Source organism: Bombina bombina, chromosome 9 (genome assembly GCF_027579735.1).
Source record: "Bombina bombina isolate aBomBom1 chromosome 9, aBomBom1.pri, whole genome shotgun sequence".
Lineage (NCBI taxonomy): Eukaryota > Metazoa > Chordata > Amphibia > Anura > Bombinatoridae > Bombina > Bombina bombina.
Window position 1 is genome coordinate 284,248,852 of NC_069507.1, and position 14,947 is coordinate 284,263,798.

The 14,947-nt window shown below is 41.7% G+C and overlaps 1 protein-coding gene across 1 annotated transcript in view; it reads left to right on the forward strand.

Moving 5' to 3' along the window:
* The window catches only part of LOC128639711 (tumor protein p63-regulated gene 1-like protein), a 99,434-nt gene extending 87,351 nt beyond the window's left edge, over positions 1-12,083 (forward strand). Inside the window, exon 3 of the mRNA XM_053691827.1 lies at positions 11,516-12,083. Within this exon, the coding sequence (XP_053547802.1) occupies positions 11,516-11,696 (181 nt within the window). The 3' untranslated portion in view covers positions 11,697-12,083. The remainder of the gene's footprint in view (positions 1-11,515) is intronic.
* The last annotated feature ends 2,864 nt before the right edge of the window (positions 12,084-14,947 follow it).

Genomic DNA, 14,947 nt, shown 5'->3' on the forward strand with positions numbered 1-14,947 from the left:
GTAATTGTCTGTGCTATCAGCATTGTCTGTGTAATTGTCTGTGCTATCAGCATTGTCTGTGTAATTGTCTGTGCTATCAGCATTGTCTGTGTAATTGTCTGTGCTATCTGCATTGTCTGTGTAATTGTCTGTGCTATCTGCATTGTCTGTGTAATTCTCTGTGCTATCAGCATTGTCTGTGTAATTCTCTGTGCTATCAGCATTGTCTGTGTAATTCTCTGTGCTATCAGCATTGTCTGTGTAATTCTCTGCGCTATCAGCATTGTCTGTGTAATTATCTGTGCTATCAGCATTGTCTGTGTAATTCTCTGCGCTATCAGCATTGTCTGTGTAATTCTCTGTGCTATCAGCATTGTCTGTGTAATTGTCTGTGCTATCTGCATTGTCTGTGTAATTCTCTGTGCTATCAGCATTGTCTGTGTAATTCTCTGTGCTATCAGCATTGTCTGTGTAATTCTCTGTGCTATCAGCATTGTCTGTGTAATTCTCTGTGCTATCAGCATTGTCTGTGTAATTATCTGTGCTATCAGCATTGTCTGTGTAATTCTCTGTGCTATCTGCATTGTCTGTGTAATTCTCTGCGCTATCTGCATTGTCTGTGTAATTCTCTGCGCTATCTGCATTGTCTGTGTAATTCTCTGTGCTATCTGCATTGTCTGTGTAATTCTCTGTGCTATCTGCATTGTCTGTGTAATTGTCTGTGCTATCTGCATTGTCTGTGTAATTCTCTGTGCTATCAGCATTGTCTGTGTAATTCTCTGTGCTATCTGCATTGTCTGTGTAATTCTCTGTGCTATCTGCATTGTCTGTGTAATTCTCTGTGCTATCTGCATTGTCTGTGTAATTCTCTGCGCTATCTGCATTGTCTGTGTAATTCTCTGTGCTATCTGCATTGTCTGTGTAATTCTCTGTGCTATCTGCATTGTCTGTGTAATTGTCTGTGCTATCTGCATTGTCTGTGTAATTCTCTGCGCTTTCTGCATTGTCTGTGTAATTCTCTGTGCTATCAGCATTCTCTGTGTAATTCTCTGTGCTATCAGCATTGTCTGTGTAATTGTCTGTGCTATCTGCATTGTCTGTGTAATTCTCTGCGCTTTCTGCATTGTCTGTGTAATTCTCTGTGCTATCAGCATTCTCTGTGTAATTCTCTGTGCTATCTGCATTGTCTGTGTAATTCTCTGTGCTATCTGCATTGTCTGTGTAATTCTCTGTGCTATCAGCATTGTCTGTGTAATTCTCTGTGCTATCAGCATTGTCTGTGTAATTGTCTGTGCTATCTGCATTGTCTGTGTAATTCTCTGTGCTATCAGCATTCTCTGTGTAATTGTCTGTGCTATCTGCATTGTCTGTGTAATTGTCTGTGTAATTGTCTGTGCTATCAGCATTGTCTGTGTAATTGTCTGTGCTATCTGCATTGTCTGTGTAATTGTCTGTGTAATTGTCTGTGCTATCAGCATTGTCTGTGTAATTGTCTGTGTAATTGTCTGTGCTATCAGCATTGTCTGTGTAATTCTCTGTGCTATCAGCATTGTCTGTGTAATTCTCTGCGCTATCGGCATTGTCTGTGTAATTCTCTGTGCTATCAGCATTGTCTGTGTAATTCTCTGCGCTATCAGCATTGTCTGTGTAATTCTCTGCGCTATCTGCATTGTCTGTGTAATTCTCTGTGCTATCAGCATTGTCTGTGTAATTCTCTGTGCTATCTGCATTGTCTGTGTAATTCTCTGTGCTATCAGCATTGTCTGTGTAATTCTCTGTGCTATCAGCATTGTCTGTGTAATTCTCTGTGCTATCAGCATTGTCTGTGTAATTCTCTGTGCTATCTGCATTGTCTGTGTAATTCTCTGTGCTATCAGCATTGTCTGTGTAATTCTCTGTGCTATCTGCATTGTCTGTGTAATTCTCTGCGCTATCTGCATTGTCTGTGTAATTGTCTGCGCTATCTGCATTGTCTGTGTAATTGTCTGTGTAATTCTCTGTGCTATCGGCATTGTCTGTGTAATTCTCTGTGCTATCTGCATTGTCTGTGTAATTCTCTGCGCTATCTGCATTGTCTGTGTAATTCTCTGTGCTATCTGCATTGTCTGTGTAATTCTCTGCGCTATCTGCATTGTCTGTGTAATTCTCTGTGCTATCTGCATTGTCTGTGTAATTCTCTGTGCTATCAGCATTGTCTGTGTAATTCTCTGCGCTATCAGCATTGTCTGTGTAATTCTCTGTGCTATCTGCATTGTCTGTGTAATTCTCTGTGCTATCTGCATTGTCTGTGTAATTCTCTGTGCTATCAGCATTGTCTGTGTAATTCTCTGTGCTATCAGCATTGTCTGTGTAATTCTCTGTGCTATCAGCATTGTCTGTGTAATTCTCTGTGCTATCAGCATTGTCTGTGTAATTCTCTGTGCTATCTGCATTGTCTGTGTAATTCTCTGCGCTATCTGCATTGTCTGTGTAATTCTCTGTGCTATCAGCATTGTCTGTGTAATTCTCTGTGCTATCTGCATTGTCTGTGTAATTCTCTGCACTATCTGCATTGTCTGTGTAATTCTCTGCACTATCTGCATTGTCTGTGTAATTCTCTGCGCTATCTGCATTGTCTGTGTAATTCTCTGTGCTATCTGCATTGTCTGTGTAATTCTCTGCGCTATCTGCATTGTCTGTGTAATTCTCTGTGCTATCAGCATTGTCTGTGTAATTGTCTGTGCTATCAGCATTGTCTGTGTAATTGTCTGTGCTATCTGCATTGTCTGTGTAATTCTCTGTGCTATCTGCATTGTCTGTGTAATTGTCTGTGCTATCAGCATTGTCTGTGTAATTCTCTGTGCTATCTGCATTTTCTGTGTAATTCTCTGTGCTATCTGCATTGTCTGTGTAATTCTCTGTGCTATCTGCATTGTCTGTGTAATTCTCTGTGCTATCAGCATTGTCTGTGTAATTCTCTGTGCTATCAGCATTGTCTGTGTAATTCTCTGCGCTATCTGCATTGTCTGTGTAATTCTCTGTGCTATCAGCATTGTCTGTGTAATTCTCTGTGCTATCTGAATTGTCTGTGTAATTCTCTGCGCTATCTGCATTGTCTGTGTAATTCTCTGTGCTATCTGCATTGTCTGTGTAATTCTCTGCGCTATCAGCATTGTCTGTGTAATTCTCTGCGCTATCAGCATTGTCTGTGTAATTCTCTGCGCTATCAGCATTGTCTGTGTAATTCTCTGTGCTATCAGCATTGTCTGTGTAATTCTCTGTGCTATCAGCATTGTCTGTGTAATTCTCTGTGCTATCAGCATTGTCTGTGTAATTGTCTGTGCTATCTGCATTGTCTGTGTAATTCTCTGTGCTATCAGCATTGTCTGTGTAATTGTCTGTGCTATCTGCATTGTCTGTGTAATTCTCTGTGCTATCAGCATTGTCTGTGTAATTCTCTGTGCTATCTGCATTGTCTGTGTAATTCTCTGCGCTATCTGCATTGTCTGTGTAATTCTCTGCGCTATCTGCATTGTCTGTGTAATTCTCTGCGCTATCTGCATTGTCTGTGTAATTCTCTGCGCTATCTGCATTGTCTGTGTAATTCTCTGCGCTATCTGCATTGTCTGTGTAATTCTCTGCGCTATCTGCATTGTCTGTGTAATTCTCTGCGCTATCTGCATTGTCTGTGTAATTCTCTGTGCTATCTGCATTGTCTGTGTAATTCTCTGTGCTATCAGCATTGTCTGTGTAATTCTCTGTGCTATCAGCATTGTCTGTGTAATTCTCTGTGCTATCGGCATTGTCTGTGTAATTGTCTGTGCTATCTGCATTGTCTGTGTAATTCTCTGTGCTATCAGCATTGTCTGTGTAATTCTCTGTGCTATCAGCATTGTCTGTGTAATTCTCTGTGCTATCAGCATTGTCTGTGTAATTCTCTGTGCTATCAGCATTGTCTGTGTAATTGTCTGTGCTATCAGCATTGTCTGTGTAATTCTCTGTGCTATCAGCATTGTCTGTGTAATTCTCTGTGCTATCAGCATTGTCTGTGTAATTCTCTGTGCTATCAGCATTGTCTGTGTAATTGTCTGTGCTATCTGCATTGTCTGTGTAATTCTCTGTGCTATCAGCATTGTCTGTGTAATTCTCTGCGCTATCTGCATTGTCTGTGTAATTCTCTGCGCTATCTGCATTGTCTGTGTAATTCTCTGTGCTATCTGCATTGTCTGTGTAATTCTCTGCGCTATCAGCATTGTCTGTGTAATTCTCTGTGCTATCAGCATTGTCTGTGTAATTCTCTGTGCTATCAGCATTGTCTGTGTAATTCTCTGTGCTATCAGCATTGTCTGTGTAATTGTCTGTGCTATCAGCATTGTCTGTGTAATTATCTGTGCTATCAGCATTGTCTGTGTAATTCTCTGTGCTATCTGCATTGTCTGTGTAATTGTCTGTGCTATCTGCATTGTCTGTGTAATTGTCTGTGCTATCTGCATTGTCTGTGTAATTCTCTGTGCTATCAGCATTGTCTGTGTAATTATCTGTGCTATCAGCATTGTCTGTGTAATTCTCTGTGCTATCAGCATTGTCTGTGTAATTGTCTGTGTAATTCTCTGTGCTATCTGCATTGTCTGTGTAATTCTCTGTGCTATCAGCATTGTCTGTGTAATTCTCTGTGCTATCAGCATTGTCTGTGTAATTCTCTGTGCTATCAGCATTGTCTGTGTAATTCTCTGTGCTATCAGCATTGTCTGTGTAATTGTCTGTGCTATCAGCATTGTCTGTGTAATTATCTGTGCTATCAGCATTGTCTGTGTAATTCTCTGTGCTATCTGCATTGTCTGTGTAATTGTCTGTGTAATTCTCTGTGCTATCTGCATTGTCTGTGTAATTCTCTGTGCTATCAGCATTGTCTGTGTAATTCTCTGTGCTATCAGCATTGTCTGTGTAATTCTCTGTGCTATCAGCATTGTCTGTGTAATTGTCTGTGCTATCTGCATTGTCTGTGTAATTCTCTGTGCTATCAGCATTGTCTGTGTAATTCTCTGTGCTATCAGCATTGTCTGTGTAATTATCTGTGCTATCAGCATTGTCTGTGTAATTGTCTGTGCTATCTGCATTGTCTGTGTAATTCTCTGCGCTATCTGCATTGTCTGTGTAATTCTCTGTGCTATCTGCATTGTCTGTGTAATTCTCTGCTATCTGCATTGTCTGTGTAATTCTCTGCGCTATCTGCATTGTCTGTGTAATTGTCTGTGCTATCAGCATTGTCTGTGTAATTCTCTGCGCTATCAGCATTGTCTGTGTAATTCTCTGCGCTATCAGCATTGTCTGTGTAATTGTCTGTGCTATCTGCATTGTCTGTGTAATTCTCTATCACTTATAAGATGAAGCTCCCGGCAAAAGAACACAATTAATTGTCTGTATAAAGGCAACTGAAAGGAACAAATAACATAAAATACAGAACACAGAATTTCAGTTACAAAATGTTCCTCAGCCAGCGTTTAATTATCCTTCAGTAGAAGCCAAGACTAAACAGTTTCCAGATTGGCTCATTGTGGGGGCCGGCAGCAAATTATTTGCACAATTCATTGCTAGATCCTGAGCTATCACAGTTAAAGGAGCAGTAAATACAGTAGATGAACCATAAAAAGACATTGATAAATGCCGACAGCATACGCTGTAGTTCTGGTGACGGACGAGTTAAGGAGCTGCTTCTTAACTCCTGAAGGCTCGTGCACAAACAGGGGTATACGGCCCCATTCGGTCCGTGATAAATCGGCCCCTTAGTCAGAACTTCAAATGAGTAGTAGATTTTTTTTCTGATTTCCTCCCCTGTACCATGTGACAGCCATCAGCCAATCACAATTGCATATACGTATATTCTGTGAGTTCTTGCACATGCTCAGTAGGAGCTGGTGACTTAAATTGTAAATATAAATAGACTGCATATTTTGTTAAAGGGACACTCAGGTCAAATGAAACTTTAATGATTCAGATAAATTTTAAACAACTTTCCAATTTACTTTTATTAAAAACATGTGCATAGTCTTTTTATATTTATACTTTTTGAGTCACCAGCAACTACTGAGCATGTGCAAGAATTGCACAGAATATACGTATATGCATTTGTGATTGGCTGATGGCTGTCACATGGTACGTATATGCATTTGTGATTGGCTGATGACTGTCACATGATACAGGGGGAGTGGAAATAGACATAACTGAAAAAAAATCTACTACTTATTTGAAGTTCAGACTAAGGGGCCAATTTAAGAAGCAGTGTATGCTGCTGTTTCCGCTGCTCCTTAACTCATACGCCACCGACAGCAATCACCCGGATCAGATACGGTCGGGATGATTGACACCCCCTGCTAGTAGCCCGGAATGTGCAAGGGGCAGTATTGCACAAGCATTTCACTATGCGTATGCTGTCGGCATTTATAGATGCCTGTCGGACATGATCCACTGCAGCGGATTATATCCGCCCGCATCTTCATAAATCGGTCCCTAAGTGCTATTGCATTGTCTTTTTATCATGCATTTGTTGATTAAACAAATCTACTGTATTTACTGGTCCTTTAATGAAAGTAAATTAGAAAGTTGTTTAAAATCGCATGCTCTATCTCAATCATGAGAGTTTAATTTTGAATTTAGTGTCCCTTTAAAGAAAAATTCTAGTGTAGCAATAAAGGGCTCAGTTGGTTTTATTTGTAAACACTTTCCTCTTTCACATGTATAACCCCAGGTAAATACATAGTCAAACTTAAGCTGCTTCAAATAAAAAGATACACTGTGTCATACTCATGCACAAGGCTAAATATAAAGCTGCACAAACAATAAGATACACTGTGTCATACTCATGCACAAGGCTAAATATAAAGCTGCACAAACAATAAGATGCACTGTGTCATACTCATGCACAAGGCTAAATATAAAGCTGCACAAACAATAAGATGCACTGTGTCATACTCATGCACAAAACTAAATATAAAGCTGCACAAACAATAAGATGCACTGTGTCATACTCATGCACAAGGCTAAATATAAAGCTGCACAAACAATAAGATGCACTGTCTCATACTCATGCACAAGGCTAAATATAAAGCTGCACAAACAATAAGATGCACTGTGTCATACTCATGCACAAGGCTAAATATAAAGCTGCACAAACAATAAGATGCACTGTGTCATACTCATGCACAAAACTAAATATAAAGCTGCACAAACAATAAGATGCACTGTGTCATACTCATGCACAAAACTAAATATAAAGCTGCACAAAAAAGATACATCATGTCCTATTCATGCACAAAGCTAAATATAAAGCTGCACAAACAACAAGAAACACTGTGTCATACTCATGCACAAAACTAAATATAAAGCTGCAGAAACAACAACACTGTGTCATACTCATGCACAAAACTAAATATAAAGCTGCAGAAACAACAACACTGTGTCATACTCATGCACAAGGCTAAACAAATCTACTGTATTTACTGGTCCTTTAATGAAAGTAAATTAGAAAGTTGTTTAAAATCGCATGCTCTATCTCAATCATGAGAGTTTAATTTTGAATTTAGTGTCCCTTTAAAGAAAAATTCTAGTGTAGCAATAAAGGGCTCAGTTGGTTTTATTTGTAAACACTTTCCTCTTTCACATGTATAACCCCAGGTAAATACATAGTCAAACTTAAGCTGCTTCAAATAAAAAGATACACTGTGTCATACTCATGCACAAGGCTAAATATAAAGCTGCACAAACAATAAGATACACTGTGTCATACTCATGCACAAGGCTAAATATAAAGCTGCACAAACAATAAGATGCACTGTGTCATACTCATGCACAAAACTAAATATAAAGCTGCACAAACAATAAGATGCACTGTGTTATACTCATGCACAAGGCTAAATATAAAGCTGCACAAACAATAAGATGCACTGTCTCATACTCATGCACAAGGCTAAATATAAAGCTGCACAAACAATAAGATGCACTGTGTCATACTCATGCACAAGGCTAAATATAAAGCTGCACAAACAATAAGATGCACTGTGTCATACTCATGCACAAAACTAAATATAAAGCTGCACAAACAATAAGATGCACTGTGTCATACTCATGCACAAAACTAAATATAAAGCTGCACAAAAAAGATACATCATGTCCTATTCATGCACAAAGCTAAATATAAAGCTGCACAAACAACAAGAAACACTGTGTCATACTCATGCACAAAACTAAATATAAAGCTGCAGAAACAACAACACTGTGTCATACTCATGCACAAAACTAAATATAAAAATGCAGAAACAACAACACTGTGTCATACTCATGCACAAGGCTAAATATAAAGCTGCACCAACAATAAGATGCACTGTGTCATACTCATGCACAAGGGCTGCACAAACAATAAGATGCACTGTGTCATACTCATGCACAAAACTAAATATAAAGCTGCACAAACAATAAGATGTACTGTGTCATACTCATGCACAAAACTAAATATAAAGCTGCACAAACAAGATACATCATGTCCTATTCATGCACAAAGCTAAATATAAAGCTGCGCAAACAACAAGAAACACTGTCATACTCATGCACAAAACTAAATATAAAGCTGCACAAACAATAAGATGCACTGTGTCATACTCATGCACAAAACTAAATATAAAGCTGCACAAACAAGATACATCATGTCCTATTCATGCACAAAGCTAAATATAAAGCTGCACAAACAACAAGAAACACTGTGTCATACTCATGCACAAAACTAAATATAAAGCTGCACAAACAATAAGATGCACTGTGTCATACTCATGCACAAAGTTAAATATAAAGCTGCACAAACAATAAGATGCACTGTGTCATACTCATGCACAAGGCTAAATATAAGATGCACTGTGTCATACTCATGCACAAAACTAAATATAAAGCTGCACAAACAACAAGATACACTGTGTCATACTCATGCACAAGGTTAAATATAAAGCTGTGTGACCTGTGTGACTGCTGTGTGTGTGACACCTGTATAACTGCTGTGTGTATGACACCTGTATAACTGCTGTGTGTATGACACCTGTGTGACTGCTGTGTGTGTGACACCTGTATAACTGCTGTGTGTATGACACCTGTATAACTGCTGTGTGTATGACACCTGTGTGACTGCTGTGTGTATGACACCTGTGTGACTGCTGTGTGTATGACACCTGTATAACTGCTGTGTGTATGACACCTGTGTGACTGCTGTGTGTATGACACCTGTGTGACTGCTGTGTGTATGACACCTGTGTGACTGCTGTGTGTATGACACCTGTGTGACTGCTGTGTGTATGACACCTGTGTGACTGCTGTGTGTATGACACCTGTGTGACTGCTGTGTGTATGACACCTGTGTGACTGCTGTGTGTATGACACCTGTGTGACTGCTGTGTGTATGACACCTGTATAACTGCTGTGTGTATGACACCTGTATAACTGCTGTGTGTATGACACCTGTATAACTGCTGTGTGTATGACACCTGTGTGACTGCTGTGTGTATGACACCTGTGTGACTGCTGTGTGTATGACACCTGTATAACTGCTGTGTGTATGACACCTGTATAACTGCTGTGTGTATGACACCTGTGTGACTGCTATGTGTATGACACCCGTGTGACTGCTGTGTGTATGACACCTGTGTGACTGCTGTGTGTATGACACCTGTATAACTGCTGTGTGTATGACACCTGTGTGACTGCTGTGTGTATGACACCTGTATAACTGCTGTGTGTATGACACCTGTATAACTGCTGTGTGTATGACACCTGTGTGACTGCTGTGTGTATGACACCTGTGTGACTGCTGTGTGTATGACACCTGTGTGACTGCTGTGTGTATGACACCTGTATAACTGCTGTGTGTATGACACCTGTATAACTGCTGTGTGTATGACACCTGTATAACTGCTGTGTGTATGACACCTGTGTGACTGCTGTGTGTATGACACCTGTGTGACTGCTGTGTGTATGACACCTGTGTGACTGCTGTGTGTATGACACTTGTGTGACTGCTGTGTGTATGACACTTGTGTGACTGCTGTGTGTATGACACCTGTGTGACTGCTGTGTGTATGACACCTGTGTGACTGCTGTGTGTATGACACCTGTGTGACTGCTGTGTGTATGACACCTGTGTGACTGCTGTGTGTATGACACCTGTATAACTGCTGTGTGTATGACACCTGTGTGACTGCTGTGTGTATGACACCTGTGTGACTGCTGTGTGTATGACACCTGTATAACTGCTGTGTGTATGACACCTGTGTGACTGCTGTGTGTATGACACCTGTGTGACTGCTGTGTGTATGATACCTGTATAACTGCTGTGTGTATGACACCTGTGTGACTGCTGTGTGTATGACACCTGTGTGACTGCTGTGTGTATGAAACCTGTATAACTGCTGTGTGTATGACACCTGTGTGACTGCTGTGTGTATGACACCTGTGTGACTGCTGTGTGTATGACACCTGTATAACTGCTGTGTGTATGACACCTGTATAACTGCTGTGTGTATGACACCTATGTGACTGCTGTGTGTATGACACATGTATAACTGCTGTGTGTATGACACCTGTGTGACTGCTGTGTGTATGACACCTATGTGACTGCTGTGTGTATGACACCTGTATAACTGCTGTGTGTATGACACCTGTGTGACTGCTGTGTGTATGACACCTATGTGACTGCTGTGTGTATGACACCTGTATAACTGCTGTGTGTATGACACCTGTGTGACTGCTGTGTGTGTATGACACCTGTGTGACTGCTGTGTGTATGACACCTGTGTGACTGCTGTGTGTATGACACCTGTGTGACTGCTGTGTGTATGACACCTGTATAACTGCTGTGTGTATGACACCTGTGTGACTGCTGTGTGTATGACACCTGTGTGACTGCTGTGTGTGTATGACACCTGTGTGACTGCTGTGTGTATGACACCTGTGTGACTGCTGTGTGTGTGACACCTGTATAACTGCTGTGTGTATGACACCTGTGTGACTGCTGTGTGTGTATGACACCTGTGTGACTGCTGTGTGTATGACACCTGTGTGACTGCTGTGTGTATGACACCTGTGTGACTGCTGTGTGTGTGACACCTGTATAACTGCTGTGTGTATGACACCTGTATAACTGCTGTGTGTATGACACCTGTGTGACTGCTGTGTGTATGACACCTGTGTGACTGCTGTGTGTGTGACACCTGTATAACTGCTGTGTGTATGACACCTGTATGACTGCTGTGTGTATGACACCTGTGTGACTGCTGTGTGTGTGCCAACTGTGAATTTCCCCAAGAACAAAAATGGGTTTTTTTTCCAGCAGAGGGACATCTTAATTATAAATAAGAAAATGATCCATTTGTGACAAACTAAAGAAAATGTGTTTAATCTTTGTTTTACTCTGTCGGTGGGTGCGCAGTACCACCCTGTCACTTGTGTTTCTTCAATGGCCACGCCAGTTTCAGCTGCTTACGGTTATGTATTCAGCTCTCTTCTGCTTTGTTCTCTTCAACAGGATAACTCACTGGGGGGCTGAGTGTGAGCTGCTTGCATTCCTCAGTGCCCACTCACTACTGCTCTGCTATTATGATTTTGTGGGACTCAGCAGCTCTCGTCTGTTCCGCATCCCATTAAATTACATTGATACCGTGACATGGGGACCCCTGACCTACCCCAGGACAGCACTCAGCAAGTAAGTACCTCTGGCCCCTCTAGTTCATACCTCCACCTCTCTCAATTATTTCACCTTATCTCTGCCCGCGCCTCTCTCCCCATCTCTGCCTGCGCCTCTCTCCCCATCTCTGCCCGCGCCTCTCTCCCCATCTCTGCCCGCGCCTCTCTCTATGGCCCTCATATTCAAAGCATCAACAGACTGATGAGAAACTGCCTTCCTGGCCTTAACTGCATCACTGTCCGGTGGTCTGTCGATATATTGTAAAAAAGGGGGCAGACCTGCAAAGTGCCGGTGAGTGTCGATGTGTCTCCCATAGGATAGAATAGGAAATGCTACATCATCTAAATATCGGCACTTGTTGGCACTTTCGGGGGGGGGGGGCGTATTTGAAGTGTTCCAACTCAGCACAGACAGTGCGCTCACTGAAAACAAAAATGGTTCCTGTGTCAGAACAATTCAAATAATGCCTGTGTGACCTAACTGTAACTAAACCTCAGTCTCGCCACTGAAAAGATGGAGAGACAAACATGGCCGACACCCTACTTGTAACCTGTACTTCAGAGATTGGAATATACAGGGAGTGCAGAATTATTAGGCAAATGAGTATTTTGACCACATCATCCTCTTTATGCATGTTGTCTTACTCCAAGCTGTATAGGCTCGAAAGCCTACTACCAATTAAGCATATTAGGTGATGTGCATCTCTGTAATGAGAAGGGGTGTGGTCTAATGACATCAACACCCTATATCAGATGTGCATAATTATTAGGCAACTTCCTTTCCTTTGGCAAAATGGGTCAAAAGAAGGACTTGACAGGCTCAGAAAAGTCAAAAATAGTGAGATATCTTGCAGAGGGATGCAGCACTCTTAAAATTGCAAAGCATCTGAAGCGTGATCATCGAACAATCAAGCGTTTCATTCAAAATAGTCAACAGGGTCGCAAGAAGCGTGTGGAAAAACCAAGGCGCAAAATAACTGCCCATGAACTGAGAAAAGTCAAGCGTGCAGCTGCCAAGATGCCACTTGCCACCAGTTTGGCCATATTTCAGAGCTGCAACATCACTGGAGTGCCCAAAAGCACAAGGTGTGCAATACTCAGAAACATGGCCAAGGTAAGAAAGGCTGAAAGACGACCACCACTGAACAAGACACACAAGCTGAAACGTCAAGACTGGGCCAAGAAATATCTCAAGACTGATTTTTCTAAGGTTTTATGGACTGATGAAATGAGAGTGAGTCTTGATGGGCCAGATGGATGGGCCCGTGGCTGGATTGGTAAAGGGCAGAGAGCTCCAGTCCGACTCAGATGCCAGCAAGGTGGAGGTGGAGTACTGGTTTGGGCTGGTATCATCAAAGATGAGCTTGTGGGGCCTTTTCGGGTTGAGGATGGAGTCAAGCTCAACTCCCAGTCCTACTGCCAGTTTCTGGAAGACACCTTCTTCAAGCAGTGGTACAGGAAGAAGTCTGCATCCTTCAAGAAAAACATGATTTTCATGCAGGACAATGCTCCATCACACGCGTCCAAGTACTCCACAGCGTGGCTGGCAAGAAAGGGTATAAAAGATGAAAATCTAATGACATGGCCTCCTTGTTCACCTGATCTGAACCCCATTGAGAACCTGTGGTCCATCATCAAATGTGAGATTTACAAGGAGGGAAAACAGTACACCTCTCTGAACAGTGTCTGGGAGGCTGTGGTTGCTGCTGCACGCAATGTTGATGGTGAACAGATCAAAACACTGACAGAATCCATGGATGGCAGGCTTTTGAGTGTCCTTGCAAAGAAAGGTGGCTATATTGGTCACTGATTTGTTTTTGTTTTGTTTTTGAATGTCAGAAATGTATGTTTGTGAATGTTGAGATGTTATATTGGTTTCACTGGTAAAAATAAATAATTGAAATGGGTAGATATTTGTTTTTTGTTAAGTTGCCTAATAATTATGCACAGTAATAGTCACCTGCACACACAGATATCCCCCTAAAATAGCTATAACTAAAAACAAACTAAAAACTACTTCCAAAACTATTCAGCTTTGATATTAATGAGTTTTTTTGGGTTAATTGAGAACATGGTTGTTGTTCAATAATAAAATTAATCCTCAAAAATACAACTTGCCTAATAATTCTGCACTCCCTGTATTGCACTACTGGCAATGTATCACAATCAAAGTACAGGTTACTCCCCTGAAACACATGGCTAACTCCCACAGAATGCCTTAATCTACATCATACTCTAGCTATACTCCCCCTGGTATGCCCAGCTAACTCCCACAGAATGCCTACACCTACATCATACTCTAGCTATACTACCCCTGGAACGCCTGGCTAACTCCCACAGAATGCCTACACCTACATCATACTCTAGCTATACTACCCCTGGAACGCCCGGCTAACTCCCACAGAATGCCTACACCTACGTCATACTCTAGCTATACTCCCCCTGGAACGCCCGGCTAACTCCCACAGAATGCCTACACCTACGTCATACTCTAGCTATACTACCCCTGGAACGCCTGGCTAACTCCCACAGAATGCCTACACCTACGTCATACTCTAGCTATACTCCCCCTGGAACGCCCGGCTAACTCCCACAGAATACCTACTCCTACATCATATTATAGCTATACTCCCCTTGGAACGCCCAGCTAACTCCCACAGAATGCCTACACCTACATCATACTCTAGCTATACTCCCCCTGGAACGTCCGGCAAACTCCCACAGAATGCCTACACCTAAGTCATACACTAGCTATACTCCCCCTGGATTACCCGGTTAACTCCCACAGAATGCCTACACCATACTATAGCTATACTCACCCCTGGAACGCCCAGCTAACTCCCACAGAATGCCTACACCTACATCATATTATAGCTATACTCCCTCAGGAACACCCGGCTAGCTCCCACAGAATGGCTACACTTACATTATACTATAGCTATACTCCCTCAGGAACACCCAGCTAACTCCCACAGAATGCCTACACCTACATCATACTATAGCTATACTCCCTCAGGAACACCCAGCTAACTCTCACAGAATGACTACACCTACACAATACTATAGCTATACTCCCTCAGGAACATCCGGCTAACTCCCACAGAATGCCTACATCTATATCATACTATAGCTATTCTCCCTCAGGAACATCCGGCTAACTCCCACAGAATGCCTACACCTACATCATACTATAGCTATTCTCCCTCAGGAACATCCGGCTAACTCCCACAGAATGCCTACATCTATATCATACTATAGCTATACTCCCTCAGGA